Raw genomic sequence first — 18273 nt, forward strand, 5'->3', positions numbered from 1 at the left:
TTCCATGCAAAATAGATACCCCTTTCCTTACTCTTACTGAGAATTCCCAAAAGTTTCAAATTATGCCACAGAAATTGTGATTTTTTGAGCAAACCACCATTTCTGTGCAAAATATGTGACTGCTGCTTGATAAATGTACGCCATTTTTAGGATTGGTTGAGAATCAAGGGGTCAGACCTTCACCATGCTAGTGGTATGACATTACCTATGAGTTAGAAAGACCTCCTCTAAAATAATTAAAAAAAAATAAGATTTAATTTGGAACCGCTGATTTACATGAATTCTATCACAGTTGCCTAGCAGCTTCATTACTTCTGAATCACAAGGTGAGATGACTGTCACACAAATACACAAAGGCAGACAAGGCAATAAAACAGTTTCCTGTGATATGTAATTAAAGCATAATCACAGCATAATCAAAGTTTTGCAACTTTCTACTGTACTTTGCATTTCCAAAATCTCTGTACACAATTTCTGAATGGAAACATTCCTGCTTGCAGTGGAGTGGAATTGTACAGCCCCAATACTCCTTCAGGTTTGTTACAACTGTAGCCTGTTTAACCACTTAAGGACATGCGCCGTAAATGTACGCCGCTGCATAGCACCTCTTAGCGCACAGCGCCATACATTTACGACACAGCTGTGATACGAGCGCAGGAGCTGCGCTCACTTCATTCCCGGCGGGTCCCAGCGCCTGTCAGCAGCCGCGGACCCGCCGGTAATGGCGGACACCAGCGATCGCGCTCATGTCTGCCATTACCCCTCAGGTGCCGTGATCAATACAGATCACGGCATCTGCTGCAGTGTGGCACTTCTAATGGCTGATCTGATCGCCCGCGGCACTTCCACGGGAATCAGATCAGCCAAGATGGCGGACAGAGGTCCCCTCACCTGCCTCCGTCTATCTCCCGGGGTCTTCTGCACTGATCTGCCTTCCAGCAGACTAGAGCAGAAGATCACCGATAATACTGGTCGGTGCTATTCCCCTTGCATAGCACTGAACAGTATTACCAATCTAAGGATTACTATAAATAGTCCCCTATGGAGACTAAAAAAATAAAATAAATGTAAAAAATAGTTAAAAAAATAAAAAAATAAAATGAACTTTTTTGGAAAAATCCCCTCCCCCAATAAAGTTTTAAATCACCCTTTTTCCCCCCAAAATACATAAAAAGCGTAAAAAACGATAAACATATTTGGCATCGTTGCGTGCGTAAATGCCCAAACTATAAAAATATAATGTAATGATCCCCTACAGCAAACGGTGTACACATCAAAATATAAATAAATAAAAAAAGTCAAAAATATCTGCTTTTGTCACATCAAACTGCAAAAACAATTAATAAAAAAGCAATCAAAAAGTCACATATACGAATCTGATACCAAAACAAACTACAGATCATGGCGCAAAATATGAGCCCTCACAGATCCCTGAATACGGAAAAATAAGAAATACAATAGAAATGTATGTAACCATGGGTATAATTTTAATCGTATTGACCCAGAGAAGAAAACATGTATTTTATACCGTAACGTGTACAGCGCGAAAACGAACCCCCCCCAAATTTGCTAAATTATGATTTACGTTTAAATTTCCTTACACAAAAAAAATATTTTTTGGGGTTTACCATACATTTTAGGGTATAATGAGTGATGTCATTACAAAGTACAACTGGTCACGCAAAAAACAAGCCCTCATATGGGTCTGGGAATGGAAATAAGGAGATTTTTTTAGACTTACTGTAAAATCTCTTACTTGAAGGATCCATTGGGGGACACAGACTCTGGGTATATGCTGCTGTCTCTAGGAGGTGTGACACTATGGTAACCAAAAAGTTGGCTCCTCCCAGCAGCATATATCCGCCTCCAGGACACTGAGCAATTCAGTTTAGTCTCAGAGCAATAGGAGGAGACCGACAGGTCAAAGGAAAAAAAAAAAGGAAAGGAAAAAAATAAAATAAAAAAACATGAACTGTCCGAGAACCCGAAGAAACAATAACTGAACACTCCCTCGGACAGATAACCGAAAAGGAACCCCAGAAAAGGGCAGGAGCTGTGTCCCCCAATGGATCCTTCGAGAAAGAGATTTTATGGCAAGTCTAAAAAAAATAAAAAAATATCCTTTTCTCTATCGGCTCTATTGGGGGACATAGACTCTGGAACGTACCAAAGCCGTCCCTTGGGTGGGCAGAGAATAAAAAAAGGTCAGGCAGTCGGCTGTACCACCACCGCCTGCAACACCTTACGGCGCAGACTAGCATCAGCCGATGCGAAGGTATGAACCTGATAGAATTTTGAAAAAGTGTGTAAAGACGACCAAGTGGCCGCTTTACAGATCTGCGAGGCCGAGGCCTTGTTTCGGAGAGCCCAGGATGCTCCCACAGAGCGGGTGGAATGAGCCAAAACCCTGAAAGGTGGGGTCCTCCCCTTGCAGTGGTAAGCTTCTGAAATAGCACATCGGATCCTCCGAGAAATGGTGGCCTTAGAAGCAGGCTGTCCCTTCAGACGGCCTTCCGTAAGAACGAAAAAAGAATCGGTGACGGAAAGATAAGGTCGAACCGCTCGAACCACATCCAATTTGTGAAGCAGATGCTCCCTGGGATGAGAAGGAGCGGGACAAAAGGATGGAAGGATGATGTCTTCGTTGAGATGAAAGGCCGAAAGGACTTTAGGCAAGAAAGACGGATCTGGTCGGAAAACAACCTTGTCCTGATGAATTATCAGGAAAGGGGAACGGCAGGAGAGAGCAGCTAGTTCAGAAACCCTCCTAATGGAGGTGATAGCTATAAGAAAAGCCACGTTCCAGGAAAGGAGGCAAAGGGGAACCTCCCTAAGGGGCTCAAAGGGTGCGCCTAGAACCAAGTTCAAGTCCCAAGGGGGAGAAGGGGACCGGTAAGGAGGGGCCGCATGTGCCACTCCTTGGAGGAAGGTCCGGACATGAGAATTGGAAGCCAGAGGACGCTGAAAAAGAATAGAAAGGGCCGAAACCTGACCCTTAAGGGAACTGAGATCCAGCCCTAGTTCCAACCCAGACTGTAAAAAGGAAAGGAGACGGGGCACGGAAAAGGTAACTGGAGAAAGATTGAGCTTCGCACCAACGAAAGTAAGACCGCCAGGTACGGTGGTAAATTTTCGCAGAGGAGGGCTTGCGAGCCCTAAGCATGGTGCGAATTACCTGGGAAGAGAAGCCGCGGGCCCTTAGAACCGCGGTCTCAACCTCCATGCCGTCAAATGCAGTGACTGTAAATTGGGATGGCAAAGGCGACCCTGTGACAGTAGGTCTGGACGAAGAGGAAGGCGGAACGGAACGTCGTCCAGAAGCCAGACCACGTCGGCATACCATGCCCTTCGAGGCCAGTCTGGAGCCACCAGAATGGCGGGGACTCCTTCCGCCTTGAGCTTCCTCAGAACCCTGGGAAGGAGAGGGAGAGGAGGGAACAGGTAGGGCAGGACAAAGCCCGACCACGGAATTACTAAGGCATCCGCAGCTAGAGCCAGGGGGGTCCCTTGTCTTTGACACAAACTTCGGAACTTTCCGGTTGTGTCGAGATGCGAAGAGATCCACGTCCGGGGTCCCCCAGAGGTCGCAGATCTGCGCCAACACCTCCGGAAGGAGAACACCTCCGCTTCCCAATTGAGAACTCCCGGAATGTGAATCGCCGAAATGGCTGGAACCACTTGTTCTGCCCAGAGGAGGATCTGACATCTCGGACATGGCCGCTGAGCTGCGAGTGCCGCCCTGCCGATTGATGTATGCCACAGCCGTGGCATTGTCCGACTGGACAAGGACAGGGTGACCCAGAAGCAGGGACTCCCAATGCTTCAGACACCGATAAATCGCCCTCAGTTCCAGAATGTTTATGGAAAGAAGGGCTACTTGTGGAGGCCAGAGGCCCTGAACCGTCTGATTCCTGAAAACACCACCCCAGCCCGACAGGCTGGCGTCCGTCATGACCACCTGCCAGTGGAGGGGGAGGAACGAACGTCCCTGAAGAAGAGAGGAGCGGAGCCACCAGCGCAGAGACCGCCGAGTCCGGAGCGGGAGAAGAATCCTGCGATCGAGAGAGGGGACCTGTCCCATAGTGCAATAATCGCCAGCTAAAGAGGACGGTAATGAAACTGGGCAAAGGATACGGCCTCCATGGCTGCCACCATCCGACCCAGGACTTCCATGCAAGTACGGATGGAGACCGGGGATGGTGTCCGGAGGGAGCGGACTCCCGACAAGAGGGCCAGACGTTTGTCCGGCGGAAGGCGAATCCGAGCCGAGGCAGAGTCGAACTGAAGCCCCAAGAAGACCAGAGACAGGGTGGGGGAGAGAACTGACTTGTCTCGGTTGACCATCCACCCGAAGCGACATAAGGTCTGAAGAGTGAGGCTCACATTCTCCAGAGCTTGGGCTCTGGTGGGGGCTTTGATGAGAAGGTCATCCAAGTAGGGTTTCACTGAGACCCCTCTTGACCGTAAGAGCTACCACATGTGCCAGAATCTTGGTAAAGACTCGAGGCGCTGTGGCCAGACCGAAAGGGAGAGCCACAAATTGATAATGACCTTCCAGATTGTAGACAATTATTGACAGTAATATTTCCATACCCTATACTTTGGTCTCTTCTGGTAGGGGTTGATAACCTCCCATTCAAACGCAGGGCCCTGATCTGCATAATTTGCGTGGTGGCCGAAACACTACTACTGCGTAAATGGGGAACTGCCTGACCCTGAGGAACTGCCAGCTGCTCTAAATCTAACCTGTGCATATGAACGTGTATTATCGGCAGGGAATGGTACCTATGCTTCCTTTTTGGCTAAATGGCAATTTTAGTTGACATCTTCATATTTCGTTGGAGACCTTTAGCATTTCTATACCTCTTTCCTTAGCAGCTTCACATTGTCTCGACTTGCATGCTCTCCTGGTTTGTTATGTAGGTATTGGCCATTGGTACCTTCAGTGCAGTTAACAATAGATATGTTACTTTAATCAGTCAGATTTGATGTGATATACTCGACTGTACACCGAAGTGTTTTCTATTGTTGTATTATGGTTCATATGTTGAGCCGGGTATGCCTGGCCTGTTTATATTGTTATGTGTATAAAACCGAATACCATTCTTTAAAAATAAAATAAAAAATAAAATAAAAAATGATAATGACCTTCCGGAACCGCAAAGCTACCGCTGGTAGTACCGCTGGTGTCCGGGAAAAATTGGAATGTGGAGGTAGGCATCCTTGATGTCCACTGAGGAAAGAAACTCCCCTTGATCCATAGATGCCACCACCGAACGGAGAGATTCCATTCGGAAATGGCGGATAAGATGATGTTTGTTGAGACGTTTGAGATCCACGAAAAGATTGGAATAAAAACCCCGAAAGCGTTCCCTTGAAGGAACTGGGATAATGACACCCTGGACGAGAAGGGACTGAAGAGCCTCCCGAAATCCCCTCGCAAGCAAGGGAGATCGGGGAGCATGTGACTGGAAAAAAACGATCCCTTGGAAGGGAGGCAAATTCTATCCGGTATCCGTAGGACACCACGTCCCTGACCCAGGAGTCCTGAATGTGCGTGGTCCAAACGTCCCGAAACAAGAGTCGACCTCCCACCCGTGAAAAGGCTGCAGGTGGGGGCATCCCTTCATGCAGAAGTGGGGTTGCGGTTGCCCGCTTTGGCCGCAAAACGGTCGAGCCGGTTGGTGTCCGACTTCCATGATGGACGGGCCTTGAAAAAGGGAACCTTCTTGTCCCGTGGAGGCGCCTCGTTGGACCCTTTAGGCTAGGTTCAGACTACGGAATTTCCACCTGCAATCCTGCTTTGAAATTGCAGGCGGAAATCCCGCTTGCTAAAATGTACTGTATAGTGAATTGGTTTCCATTCACAAATTCACACTTTGGAATTTGTGAGCGGAAAATCCGCTTAGAAATTTCCGCCTGAAGAAAGGGGTTGCTCTTTCTTCAGGCGGAAATCCGCGCGGAACACATTGTAGTCTATTGGAGACTGCAGTGTCCGCGCGGTCCTAGCGCCGACTGATTCAGTCAGCACTGGCCGCACTCTGAATCTCAGGGCGGAAATTTTCTGCCCGGAGATTCCGTAGTCTGAACCTAGCGCCTTAGAGGGGCCAGACGTCCGAAAGGAAGAAGACTTCCTACGGAATGAAGTGCTAGATTTGTTTTGAGGTAATAAAGAGCTCTTGCCCCCTGTGGCCTCAGAGATAATCTCATCCAGGCACTTGCCAAAAAGACGGGAAACAGTAAAAAGGAATCTCGGTGAAAGACTTCTTAGATGCAGCGTCCGCGTTCCAAGTTTTAAGCCAAATGGAAAGACGGAGGGCCACTAAATTACCAGTGGAGTGGCATAGGCAGCGCAGCGAGCTGAGTGCAAGGAAGCAGAACACAGGAAATCTCCAGCTTTGGAACATTGGAGGGCCAGAGCAGACAGTTCTTCCGGAGGAGAACCTGAAAGAAAGAATGCCCTGACGGAGTTGGGACTGCCACACTGAGAGGGCCATAGACACCCAGGTGGAGGCGAAGGCAGGGAGCAGGAAAGAACCCGTTGCTTCAAAGGCATACTTCGCCAACAACTCAACCTTTTTGTCTGCAGGACCCTTGAAGGCCGCTGCATCTGCCAGCGGCAAAGTAGTAGCTTTAGAGAGGCGGGAAACGGGAGGCTCCACTGACGGAGAGGAAGTCACTTTGGCGCTTGGACTCTCTTCAGTCCCTGAAACTTCTTCTAAGGGTGCTTCCAGGCAGATTCTAGAATGGCCTCAAATTCAGCATGAGAGCTGAACACTTTGGGTGCCGGATGGGCACGATGAAAGGATACTTCTGACACAGTGGACCCAACTTAAATGTGGATTGAAGTCAGCTATTTTTGTATTAGAGTCTATATCCCACAGCAGGACAACATAATGTGACAGTGCCATTGCTACAATCTGAAGTTCCTGGGTCCTCTAGGTTAAAGGTGTCTCTTATGGCCATAACCAATGAGTTCACCGTGTCCACTGAGTCCTCCAAATCGGATGCCGAATCGGAACCCTCGGCCGCTAGCTCTCCAGTAGAGTGCGAACGAGTGGAGGCGGCCCTATAAGAGGGGGACTTCGACCTGGTACGAGGTTCAGGAGAGCCAGAGCGGCGACCACGTTAACGTCCTCAAGAAGAGTGACGCGTGTGGCCTGAAGCAGTGGTCGGGCGAGACCTGCGAGAGGAACGCCCGTGCCTACCAGTAGACTCCTGGGTAGAGTCAGAAGAGACACACCTATTATGCTTATGCGAAGCGTAAGGTGAAGGGGAACGGGACATTCTAGAGGGCCGGTGAAGGGTAGACCTCTCCAAGGCAGTCACCACAGAACGGGAGACCAGTGCCAAGTCAGATATAGACTGGGAGAGGGAGGAAACCCAGGCTGGAGGGGCAGCGGACCCACCAGGTCTGAAGGGGCACCTGGGTTAGAAATTGCAGGGGGGTCTGGGGGAGCAGTGGAGCAGGCAGGACAAGTGGGTTCAGCAGAACCTGACATTTTTGCAGAGCAGCTTTTACAAGTGTAATGGGTAACTAATATTCCCGGAATCTGCTTGGAGGGAGGAACAGTTCTGGGCACGGACATAGGCAAAAAATGAACAGTCTCCCCCAGAGTCTGTGTCCCGAGGCAGCTGCTGTGAGGAGAACTCTGCACCGTGCTGAGGGAGGGAGGGGGAGGAAAAAAAAAAAAAACGCCAGCCAATAGGAGGAAGAGGCCGGGTCAGAGCCAGGAGCTCTGTGATTGGCCGCTGCACGCACAGCGCTGATTGGTGGCCCTTTTCGCGCTGCTGAGGCGCTTATGCGGCCAGGTGGGCGGAGCTAACGTCCGCCAGGCCGAGAAGAAATACTGCGGGACTCCTGTAATGGCGCCCACTCCTAACCCCGAGCGCACAAGCCGCCTGTAGCAACTCCTGTGAGCCCGGGAACGGAGCGGGCGAAGTGCCGAAGTGAAAGTAAAAGGCGCAAGCCGCCCGCAGCCAGCGGCGTGTACAGTAACACGAGCCTCTAATAAAGTGCCCATATAGACAAGACATTGCCCCAAGCTCCACTGCCCCCCATATAATAAAAAGTTACCCCCCCTGCAGGGAAAAGTATCCCCCGGCCAGTCCAGCCTCTGTAGGATAGGGCCAAAAAAAACAGAGGGTCTCCTGCTGTTGCAAGACCTAGGGAGAAAGATACTCACCTATGCTGAAGAACTTCCCTAAGGAAGTCTTCAGACTGTAGTCTTCAGTCAGCATTTTCACCTGCGGCAAGCCAAGCTCATAGCGAGGTGAACAGGGAGGTAGGGGGACCCGGACCCATGAGATACAACCCCAAGCGCTGACCGTTGGCGAGAGGGGGTTAACAGTACATCCAAGATGCCTGCCACCTCTCGCAATGGGGAAACAGTGAACATTGCGTTCCTGAATCCCCACCTGAAAACAGAAATAAAAAAAGAAAGAACTAACAGTTCCTAAACCTAATAAAATAAAAAAAATATGAGACTTTGTCTGGAGAAAACCAGACCATGTCCACCTCCTTAAGACACTAAGCAAAAACTGAATTGCTCAGTGGCCTGGAGGCGGGTATATCCTGCTGGGAGGAGCCAACTTTTTGGTTACCATAGTGTCAACCTCCTAGAGACAGCAGCATATACCCAGAGTCTGTGTCCCCCAATGGAGCCGATAGAGAAATAAATAATGAATTTTAGAAGGCGAGGAGGAAAAAACAAAAACGCAAAAAATAAAATTGGCTGCGTCCTGGAGGTGAAAATGAGTCCTTAAGGGGTTAAACAAAGTGATAAAGCATGCACTCCATGTTTTAAGCAAAACTAGATTCACTGCAGGCTGATACACTTTAGCATTTATGCTTGGAGCAGAACCTAACCAAGTATCCACACAGCCTAATGCACACACAAAAGTGCCTTTTGTGTGTAGCTTTCTTTTTGCAATTGTTTAACTTTTATTCTTTCTTGCAGTCAATCAAGTTCACCTTACCTTCTTCCATTTTTGTCATGCAGCCCAGAACCCCAGTATCTGGGTACACCAAGGTATTTTAATTTACGACTGCTTGTCCATTTTTGAACTAGAAGGAAAAAATATATCTATCATGTTCCACTGAATAAAATAAAAAGAGATTACACACATTTATATACACTTACTCATGTCCGGTTTGGCAGCTCGCATGTAAAATTTCAGTTCAGAGAAGAGGGGTCCATTGTCACTTGGTTCCTTAAAATGACAAGTTATAATGAATATTATTTACTGTGCCTTGCGTGACTAATCCTGCAATTTATTTCACCTGAATCATCATCATCTCCAACCAGTATGGTACGTGCGCATGGATTGCATGTTGGCATGTGTTTCTCATACATGCAAGATTTCTCCCCCAAAAAGCCTCCATGCCACGATTTTATCACCAGATGGATAAGAAAATAATTTGCTGCAAGGATCCTCAGGCATCTTAACCCCTTAAGGACCAGGCCCATTTTATTTTTGCATTTATTTTTGATAGTTCAGACTTTTACACACGCAGCGATTGCTAATACTGTTCAGTGCTACGCATAGAACATAGCACTGATCAGTATTATCAGTCATCTTCTGCTCGATCTCAGACAAGAGCAGAAGACCCCTGGAGACGGACGGAGGCAGGTGGACGGAGGGTCCTCCATTATGGATGATTGGATGCTCGCGGCAGCGCTGCGGGCGATCCGATCATCCATTTTAAGTACCGCACTGCCACAGATGCCGTGATCTGTATTGATCATGGCATCTGAAGGGTTAATGGCGGACATCCATTACCGGTGGGTCCCTGGCTGCTGACAGCAGCCGGGACCTGCCGCGCATGGCGCTCGCGGTCATGGCGGAGCATAAACGTACATCATGGTGTGTTAAGTACCACGGCAACATGACATACATTTACGTCAATTGTCGTTAAGGGGTTAATATTCTGCTCAAAAAATAAAGGGAACACTAAGATAACACATCCTAGATCTGAATGAATGAACTAATCGTATGAAATACTTTCGTCTTTACATAGTTGAATGTGCTGACAACAAAATCACACAAAAATGATCAATGGAAATCAAATGTATCAACCCATGGAGGTCTGGATATGGAGTCACACTCAAAATCACAGTGGAAAACCCCACTACAGGCTGATCCAACTTTATGTAATGTCCTTAAAACAAGTCACAATGAGGCTCAGTAGTGTGTGTGGCCTCCACGTGCCCGTATGACCTCCCTACAACACCTGGGCATGCTCCTGATGAGGTGGCGGATGGTCTGAGTGATGTCCTCCCAGACCTGGACTAAAGCATCCGCCAACTCCTGGACAGTCTGTGGTGGATGGAGCGAGACATGATGTCCCAGATGTGCTCAATTGGATTCAGGTCTGGGGAATGGGCGGGCCAGTCCATAGCATCAATGCCTTCCTCTTGCAGGAACTGCTGACACACTCCAGCCACTTGAGGTCTAGCATTGTCTTGCATCAGGAGGAACCCAGGGCCAACCACACCAGCATATGGTCTCACAAGGGGTCTGAGATCTCATCTTGGTACCTAATGGCAGTCAGGCTACCTCGAGCAAGCACATGGAGGGCTGTGCGGCCTCCCAAAGAAATGCCACCCCACACCATTACAGACCCACCACCAAACCGGTCATGCTGGAGGATGAAGCAGGCAGCAGAACGTTCTCAAAGGCATCTCCTGACTGTCACGTAAGTCACATGTGCTCAGTGTGAAATTGGCTGAATTTGCCAATCTTTGGGTTCTCTGGCAAAAGCCAAATGTCCTGCACGGTCTTTGGCCGAATACCACCCTCATGGAGTCTGTTTATGACCGTTTGAGTGGACACATGCACATTTGTGGCCTGCTGGAGGTCATTTTGCAGGGCTCTAGCACAAAGGCTGAGGTAGCAGTCCTGCTGCTGGATTGTTTGCCTCCTTTGGCCTCCTCCACGTTTCCTGATGTACTGGTCTGTCTCCTGGTAGCGCCTCCATGCTCTGGACACTACGCTGACAGACACAGCAAACCTTCTTGTCACAGCTCGTATTGATGTGCCATCCTGGATAAGCTGCACTACCTGAGCCACTTGTGTGGGTTGTAGACTCCGTCTCATGCTACCACTAGAGTGAAAGCACCGCCAACATTCAAAAGTGACTAAAAGATCAGCCAGGAAGCATAGGAACTGAGAAGTGGTCTGTGGTCACCACCTGCAGAACCACTCCTTTATTGGGAGTGTATTGCTAATTGCCTATAATTTACACCTGTTGTTGGTTCCATTTGCACAACAGCATTTGAAATGGATTGTTAATCAGTGTTCTTCCTGAGTGGACAGTGTGATTTCACAGAAGTGTCATTGACTTGGAGTTACATTGTGTTTAAGTGTTCCCTTTATTTATTTTGAGCAGTGTAGATGTTAGGACAAAACCCAACCAAACCAACCCTTCTTTCTGCAAAAAAGGGAGGGTGAGATAAACACTAACAAACATGGTCATTTCCTCTGCTACATGCCCTACTCACATCACTAGTGACGCATGCTTAGAGTGTACTCTGTGAAAAGTTCCAGGCATACACACTGGGGGGGGGGGGGGGGGCACAGGTTTTGATAAGTCTCCCTCACTAAGCGTATCCAGAGGGTTTCACTCACCTGATGGGGACCAAAACAGTGTCCTTTTGCCCTACATCAGGGTGGTAAACCGCAAAAAAAAGTATAGAATATGCTATTCTATAGAAAGGCACTTTCTTTGCTTGTTAACAATAGACAACAAATCCCAGTGTGTAGGGCAGATTTATCAGAACGTGTGCAGAGGAAAGTAGGCGTGTAACAACCAATAGGATCACTTTTTAAATTTTAAAAAAGGCCTCTGAAAAATAAAAGAATCGAACCGATTGGATGTCATGTTCAGCTTTAGCTCTGCACAGGATTTCATAAATCTCCCCCATCAAGTCTATAAGGTACAATAAGTCTCAGACTTCCAATTTATAATTGGTTTTAATCTTTTTTGGTGTAAAAAATTGGCAAGTTTTTATGTAGTGGGCGATTTGCCCAAAAATGTGTTAACTTTTCATTTAAAGTCTTTCAAGAGAACAACTTGAATTTAATGTGGAAGGGTTAACTTTTGCAGTGGTCATAATTAACTGCAACTTTAACCTCTTGGGGAGACAGAGCGTACGCGTACGGCCTGCATCCCCGATCCGTAAGGACTCAGGGTATACCTGTACGCCCTGGTCCAGTTTAACGGGTTTAAACCGTTCTCACCGGCAGAGAACGGGTTAAGCCCGATGGGTTTCTACGGGCAGCCAGGACCCACGGCCAATGCCGGGCACAACCGAGGGAAGAACACAACATACACCCAGGCAAACTGGGTAAAAACTTGATTCATAAAGACAATGATAAATTCCCCCATATTATGATAACAGAATCTCATGGGTATGGCAAGACTGAATGGGGAAAAGAAAACTACTTTCCAAGATAAAAACCTGGTAGCTATCCAAGTCCAAACGAATTAATACCCAATACTATAATTATGCTTACTGTAAAAGGATTCAATTTCTACGTAGAAATTTCTGCAGTAAACAAACACAGACTTACCACTTTAATGACATAAGGAGCATCGGGTCCTACAGTTTTAGAAGAGTTTTCATCCGCTAGCGACCAAAAAGAAAAACAAACAGAACTTAGAAGCAAGCTACTTGTAGTTTTCCAACAGCTGTGGGCACCCTGTAGGTCTAATGTGTATGGGGCTCCTGCACTCGTTGAACAGAGGACGTTAGATCCTTTTGTCCAGGACATATATACATGTGATCTTACGTGTATGGCTCACTTTGCAGGGATCCTTATGGCACTAAGCAGGCAAAACACATTACATGAGTAACAACCAATCCTCTATTGCCTTCTCCTGGTGGATAAATGGTGCCCATTATCCAGGCCTAGTCTGCCAGTTCAGTGCTCAAAGTTCAGAAGTCCCATAGTGAATAGAGCAGAGGCCAAGCACGCACACTTCAAGTAAAAGTGAACAGGTCACATCCACTGCGACATAAGTACAGCCATAATCTTACCAAGATAAAGACGTCCAAATCCTCCCTGGCCGATGGGCAATCCCAATTTCCACTGCTTTTTTGATGAATCCGTGAGGATTTCTCCTTGTGGAAACTCTTCTGCCAACTTGTGCTTAGCTGGTGCTTTCCTGGCAGCTGGCGCTTTCTTGGCAGCTGGCGCTTTCTTGGCAGCTGGCGCTTTCTTGGCAGCTGGCGCTGCCCCTTCTTTCTTGCGAGGCGGCATAGTATTTAACCTGCAAAATAATTCAAACTTATAATTCATGTTTGATTCTCAAGCAGTTATATAGGAAAATAATTTCTGCTCAATCCCCCCCTCCTTCCCCTAATTTTTATTTTGTTTATGTTTTCACACAGTAGATGGTATCATCGATCATACTTCATGCTTTCCACCATCTGTAGATATTGGGGGAGATTTATCAAAACCTGTCCAGGGGGAAGTTGCCCAGTTGCCCATAGCAAACAATCAGATCACTTCTCATTTTTTTTTAAAAGGCCTGTGAAAAATGAAAAGAGATTTGATTGGTTGCTATAGGCAACTGCACCACTTTCTCTACACAGGTTTTCATAAATATCCCCCCTAGTACCCTGTTGGGTGCCTCTATCCTGGATACATGATAAGATACAGTTGGGATACATGGAGGTATACAGGTTCCCTATGGCATCCTGAGGCACATTTGCCCACAAATGTTACAGGTGGGCCTGTAGATCCTGCAAACCAGTAGACGGCTGAACCTGGTGCCATAAGTGACCAAAAGGTGATGGATCTGGTGAAGGGGCAGGACAAGGAAGTGTTACCACCTGGGGAGACATTACTGGGAAACCCTTGCTGTGTGTGGGGGCGAGCATTATCCTGCCGGAAGCTGTGAGAGACGACACGTGACGCAGGATGTCCTGTACATATCACCGAGCTGTTAGTGTCCCTCATATCACTACTAGGGGTGACCGACTGTGAAAGTGATGGTTCCCTACATCACCACAACAGCAAGGGGCAGTGTGCTTCTCCACAGGAAAGGCATGATTAACCCCTTAACGACAATGTGTGGTGGTACTTAGCGTACCATGATGTACATTTACGCCATGTACATGACGCGAGCACTGGACCGGTGTCAGGAGCCAGGAACCCTACGGTAATGGCGGACATCAGCAATTGTGCTGATGTCCGCTATTAAAGGGATACTCCAGTAGATTTGTAAATTACTTCTATTAAAAAATCTTAATCTTTCCAGTACTTATCAGCTGCTGTATATTACAGAATAAATTATTTTCTTTTGAGATTTCCTTTCTCTCACGAGCACAGTGCTCTCTGCTTACACCTCTGTCCATTTTAGGAACTGTCCAGAACAGCATATGTTTGCCATGGGGATTCTCTCCTACGCTGGACAATTCCTGACATGGACAGAGGTGTCAGTAGAGAGCACTGTGGTCAGGCAGAAAAGACATTTAAAAATAAAAAAATAAAATAAAAAGAACTTCCTCTCTAGTATACAGCCGCTAATAAGTACTGGAGGGATTAAGAATTTTTTAATAGAAGTAATGTACAAATCTGTTTAACTTTCTGGCACCAGCTGATTTAAAAAAAATAAATAAATAAAATAAAAAAAAGTTATCCTGGAGTACCCCTTTAACCCCCTTAAGGACCCGGGGTTTTTCAGTTTTTTGCATTTTCGTTTTTTCCCCCTTGCCTTTAAAAAAATCATAACTCAATTTTGCACCTAAAAATCCATATGATGGCTTATTTATTGCGCCACCAATTCTACTTTGTAATGACATCAGTCATTTTGCCCAAAAATCTACAGAGAAACAAAAAAAAAATCATTGCGAGACAAAATTTTAAAAAAACAAACGCCGTTTTGTAACTTTTGGGGGCTTCCGTTTCTACGTAGTACATTTTTCGGTAAAAATGACACCTTATCTTTATTCTGTAGGTCCATACGATTAAAATGATCCCCTACTTATATAGGTTTGATTTTGTCGCACTTCTGGAAAAAATCATAACTACATGCAGGAAAATGAATACGTTTAAAATTGTCATCTTCTGACCCCTAGAACTTTTATTTTTCCGCGTATGGGGCGGTATGAGGGCTCATTTTTAGCGCCGTGATCTGAAGTTTTTGCATTGATAGGACTTATTGATCGCTTTTTATTCATTTTTTCATGATATAAAAAGTGACCAAAAATGCACTAGTTTGGACTTTGGAATTTTTTTGCACGTACGTCATTGACCGTGCGGTTTAATTAACGATATATTTTTATAATTCGGACATTTCCGCACGCGGCGATACCACATGTTTATTTTTATTTACACTTTTTTTTTATGGGAAAAGGGGGGTGATTCAAACTTTTAATAGGGGAGGGGTTAAATTATCTTTATTCACTTGGGGCGGTAGGAGGCAAATTTTTTGCGCCGTGATCTGAAGTTTTTATCGATACCATTTTTTGTTTTGATGGGCCTTTTTGATCGCATTTTATAAAAAATTTTATGGTATAAAAAGTGACCAAGAATATGCTATTTTGGACTTTTTGGTTTAATTAATTATATATTTTTATATTTCGGACATTTACACACGCAGCAATACCACATGTTTATAATATTTTTTTTTTTTTTTAACACTGTTGTAGCCCCCATAGAGGACTATAACATGCATTACAGTGATTGCAGGCACTGATCAATGCTGTGCCATAGCATAGCATTGATCAGTGTTTTCGGCGCTCGATTGCTTCAGCCTGGATCTCAGGCATGGAGCAATCAATCGCCGATCGGATGCTGCTGAGGAGGAAGGTAGGAACCAAACTCGTGAGTCCTTAGCTGATCAGGACACTGCGGTGGTCCCGATCAGTCTGACTGAGCTGCCGGGAATGATTTTTATTTAATTTCTTTTTTTTTTACATTTTAGACACGGCGATCAATTTTGATCGCCGCGTCTAAGGGGTTAATACCGGAAATCACCGCAAACTGTATTAGCCACGGGTCCCGGTCATTGTTAGGTCCCGGGACAGGCCAGATATGACGCAGGGTCAGCCCATGACCCCGCGTTATATTGCGAGAGCAGGGTGTACAGGTACACCCTTTATCCTTAACAGGTTAAAATGGATGATCGGATCGCCTGCAGCGCTGCCACGGGGATCCGATAATCCAGCATGGTGGTGGGAGCTCCTCTCACCTGCCTTTGCCCGTCTCCAGGGGTCTTCTGTTCTGGTCTGAGATTGAGCAGACCAGAGCAGAAGAACGACAAAAATAATGATCAGTGCTATGCCCATGCATAGCACTGACCAGTACTAGCGATCAAATGATTGCGATAAATAGTCCCGAATGGGGGCATAAGTGTAAAAAAAATAGTTACATTTAAAAAAAAAAAGTTAAAAAGGGGCAGGACACGTAATGGGCACTGCGACACCAAGTTTTCTTCAGCCAAATGCCTGGAAATTATCCGAGACAAGGGGAGTGTAATGAAGGGACCGCCTGTGTATGGGTGGTGGACAAGGAAACTGCGGGAGCTGCTCATGCTTAAAAGGAGTTCTGTATTGAAATATAACATTCTCTAACCAGAGGATAACGGAATTGTTATAGATTGCGGGGGACCAACCGCAGGGACCCCCCCGCGATCTCCTGAAAGGGGTCCCAGCAGTCTGCTTGTTTTTTTTTTTTTTTGTTTTTTTTTGGGGGGGTTGTTGGACGTGACGACCCTCGCACAGAGCAGTGGCTGATACACCCCCTCCATGTATCCCATCTCACTGTCTCACTGCACTACTCCTTTAATGGCTTCTGGTCCATCTGGAGCTTGTTTGCCTTCACATCACCACTGCTCCCTAACACCACTTAACAGCTTGGTCAGAACAGTCTAGATGTTGGGGCGATTTATTGAGACGAAAAACCTGATTCTCTCACTCCAATGATGCACTCTCCCCCCCCCCCCCCTTCCTCCTCTCAAAGATTGTTTCAAGTGAGTGATAAAACCATATCTAGCAAACACTGACCTCTCACACTACCCTAAAGTAGTCTCTGAGAGCCTTTTAACAGGGAAGCTCAGTGTCCCAGTGAGACCAGACATGTAATTATTTACATATCTGCCTGACAACTACATGTTGAGTTTTGCAGCAAACGAACATTTCTATCTGGGTTCATTATTGTTTTTGGCACATGAACAATTAAAACAGTGAGGTCTAAATGAACAAATCACATCATTACTTCCGTTTACAGGATGTGTATCTACATTATGATCTGACATTAACCATCATGAATGAGTTGCCATAGTAACCAGACTGTGCAGCCTCATCATGATTGAGTTGCCATAGTAACCAGACTGTGCAGCCTCATCATGATTGAGTTGCCATAGTAACCAGACTGTGCAGCCTCATCATGAATGAGTTGCCATAGTAACCAGACTGTGCAGCCTCATCATGATTGAGTTGCCATAGTAACCAGACTGTGCAGCCTCATCATGATTGAGTTGCCATAGTAACCAGACTGTGCAGCCTCATCATGAATGAGTTGCCATAGTAACCAGACTATGCAGCAGCATCATGAATGAGTTGCCATAGTAACCAGACTGTGCAGCAGCATCATGAATTAGTTACCATAGTAACCAGACTGTGCTGTTTCATTGTAAAAGCGTTACCATAGTAACCAGTCTGCGCAGCATCAGTCCGAGCAAGTTACCATAGTAGCCAAACTATGCAGTATCTTTATGAAGGTGGTACCATAGCAACCAGTCTGTGCTGTATCACTATGAACAAGTTACCATAGTAACTACATTGTGCAGTATCATAGTAACCAGACTAAGCAACATCATTATGACCTAGTTACCATAGTAACCAGGCTGTACAGTCATGAACAAGTTACCATAGAAACCAGGCTGTACAGTCATGAACAAGTTACCATAGAAACCAGGCTGTACAGTCATGAACAAGTTACCATAGAAACCCAGCCTGGGTGCCTCCAGCTGTTGCAAGACTACAACTCCCAGCAGGCTTAAAATAACATTACGTAGATGTTCACCCACGGTCTCCAACACCTGAAAAAAAAAAAAAAAAAAAAAAAAAAAACACAAGACAAAACAACCATACATGAGAAATACATCCATGGAGATGTCACACAGTCATGTGACAGCTAAAACCAACTTTATTGGATGATGAACACCCCCCCCCCCCCCCCCGAACCATCAGTTTTACATGGCTTTAAAGGGGTACTACCGTGCTGACAACTTATCCCCTATCTAAAGGATAGGGGATA

The 18273-nt window shown here is 46.3% G+C and overlaps 1 protein-coding gene across 2 annotated transcripts in view; it reads right to left on the bottom strand.

Moving 5' to 3' along the window:
* VRK1 (VRK serine/threonine kinase 1) overlaps nt 1-18273 on the bottom strand; it is a 39586-nt gene that overhangs the window by 19378 nt on the left and 1935 nt on the right. Inside the window, exons 2-6 of one of the 2 annotated variants that reach the window (XM_056546117.1) lie at nt 17956-18055; nt 13044-13276; nt 12577-12632; nt 9144-9213; nt 8980-9067 (exon numbers count right to left, since the gene is read on the bottom strand). In XM_056546117.1, the coding sequence (XP_056402092.1) occupies nt 8980-9067; nt 9144-9213; nt 12577-12632; nt 13044-13266 (437 nt within the window). In that variant the 5' untranslated portion in view covers nt 13267-13276; nt 17956-18055. The remainder of the gene's footprint in view (nt 1-8979; nt 9068-9143; nt 9214-12576; nt 12633-13043; nt 13277-17955; nt 18056-18273) is intronic. The other variant, XM_056546116.1, reaches the window with a different exon arrangement.

This window comes from Hyla sarda, chromosome 11 (assembly GCF_029499605.1).
Source record: "Hyla sarda isolate aHylSar1 chromosome 11, aHylSar1.hap1, whole genome shotgun sequence".
NCBI classification, from domain to species: domain Eukaryota; kingdom Metazoa; phylum Chordata; class Amphibia; order Anura; family Hylidae; genus Hyla; species Hyla sarda.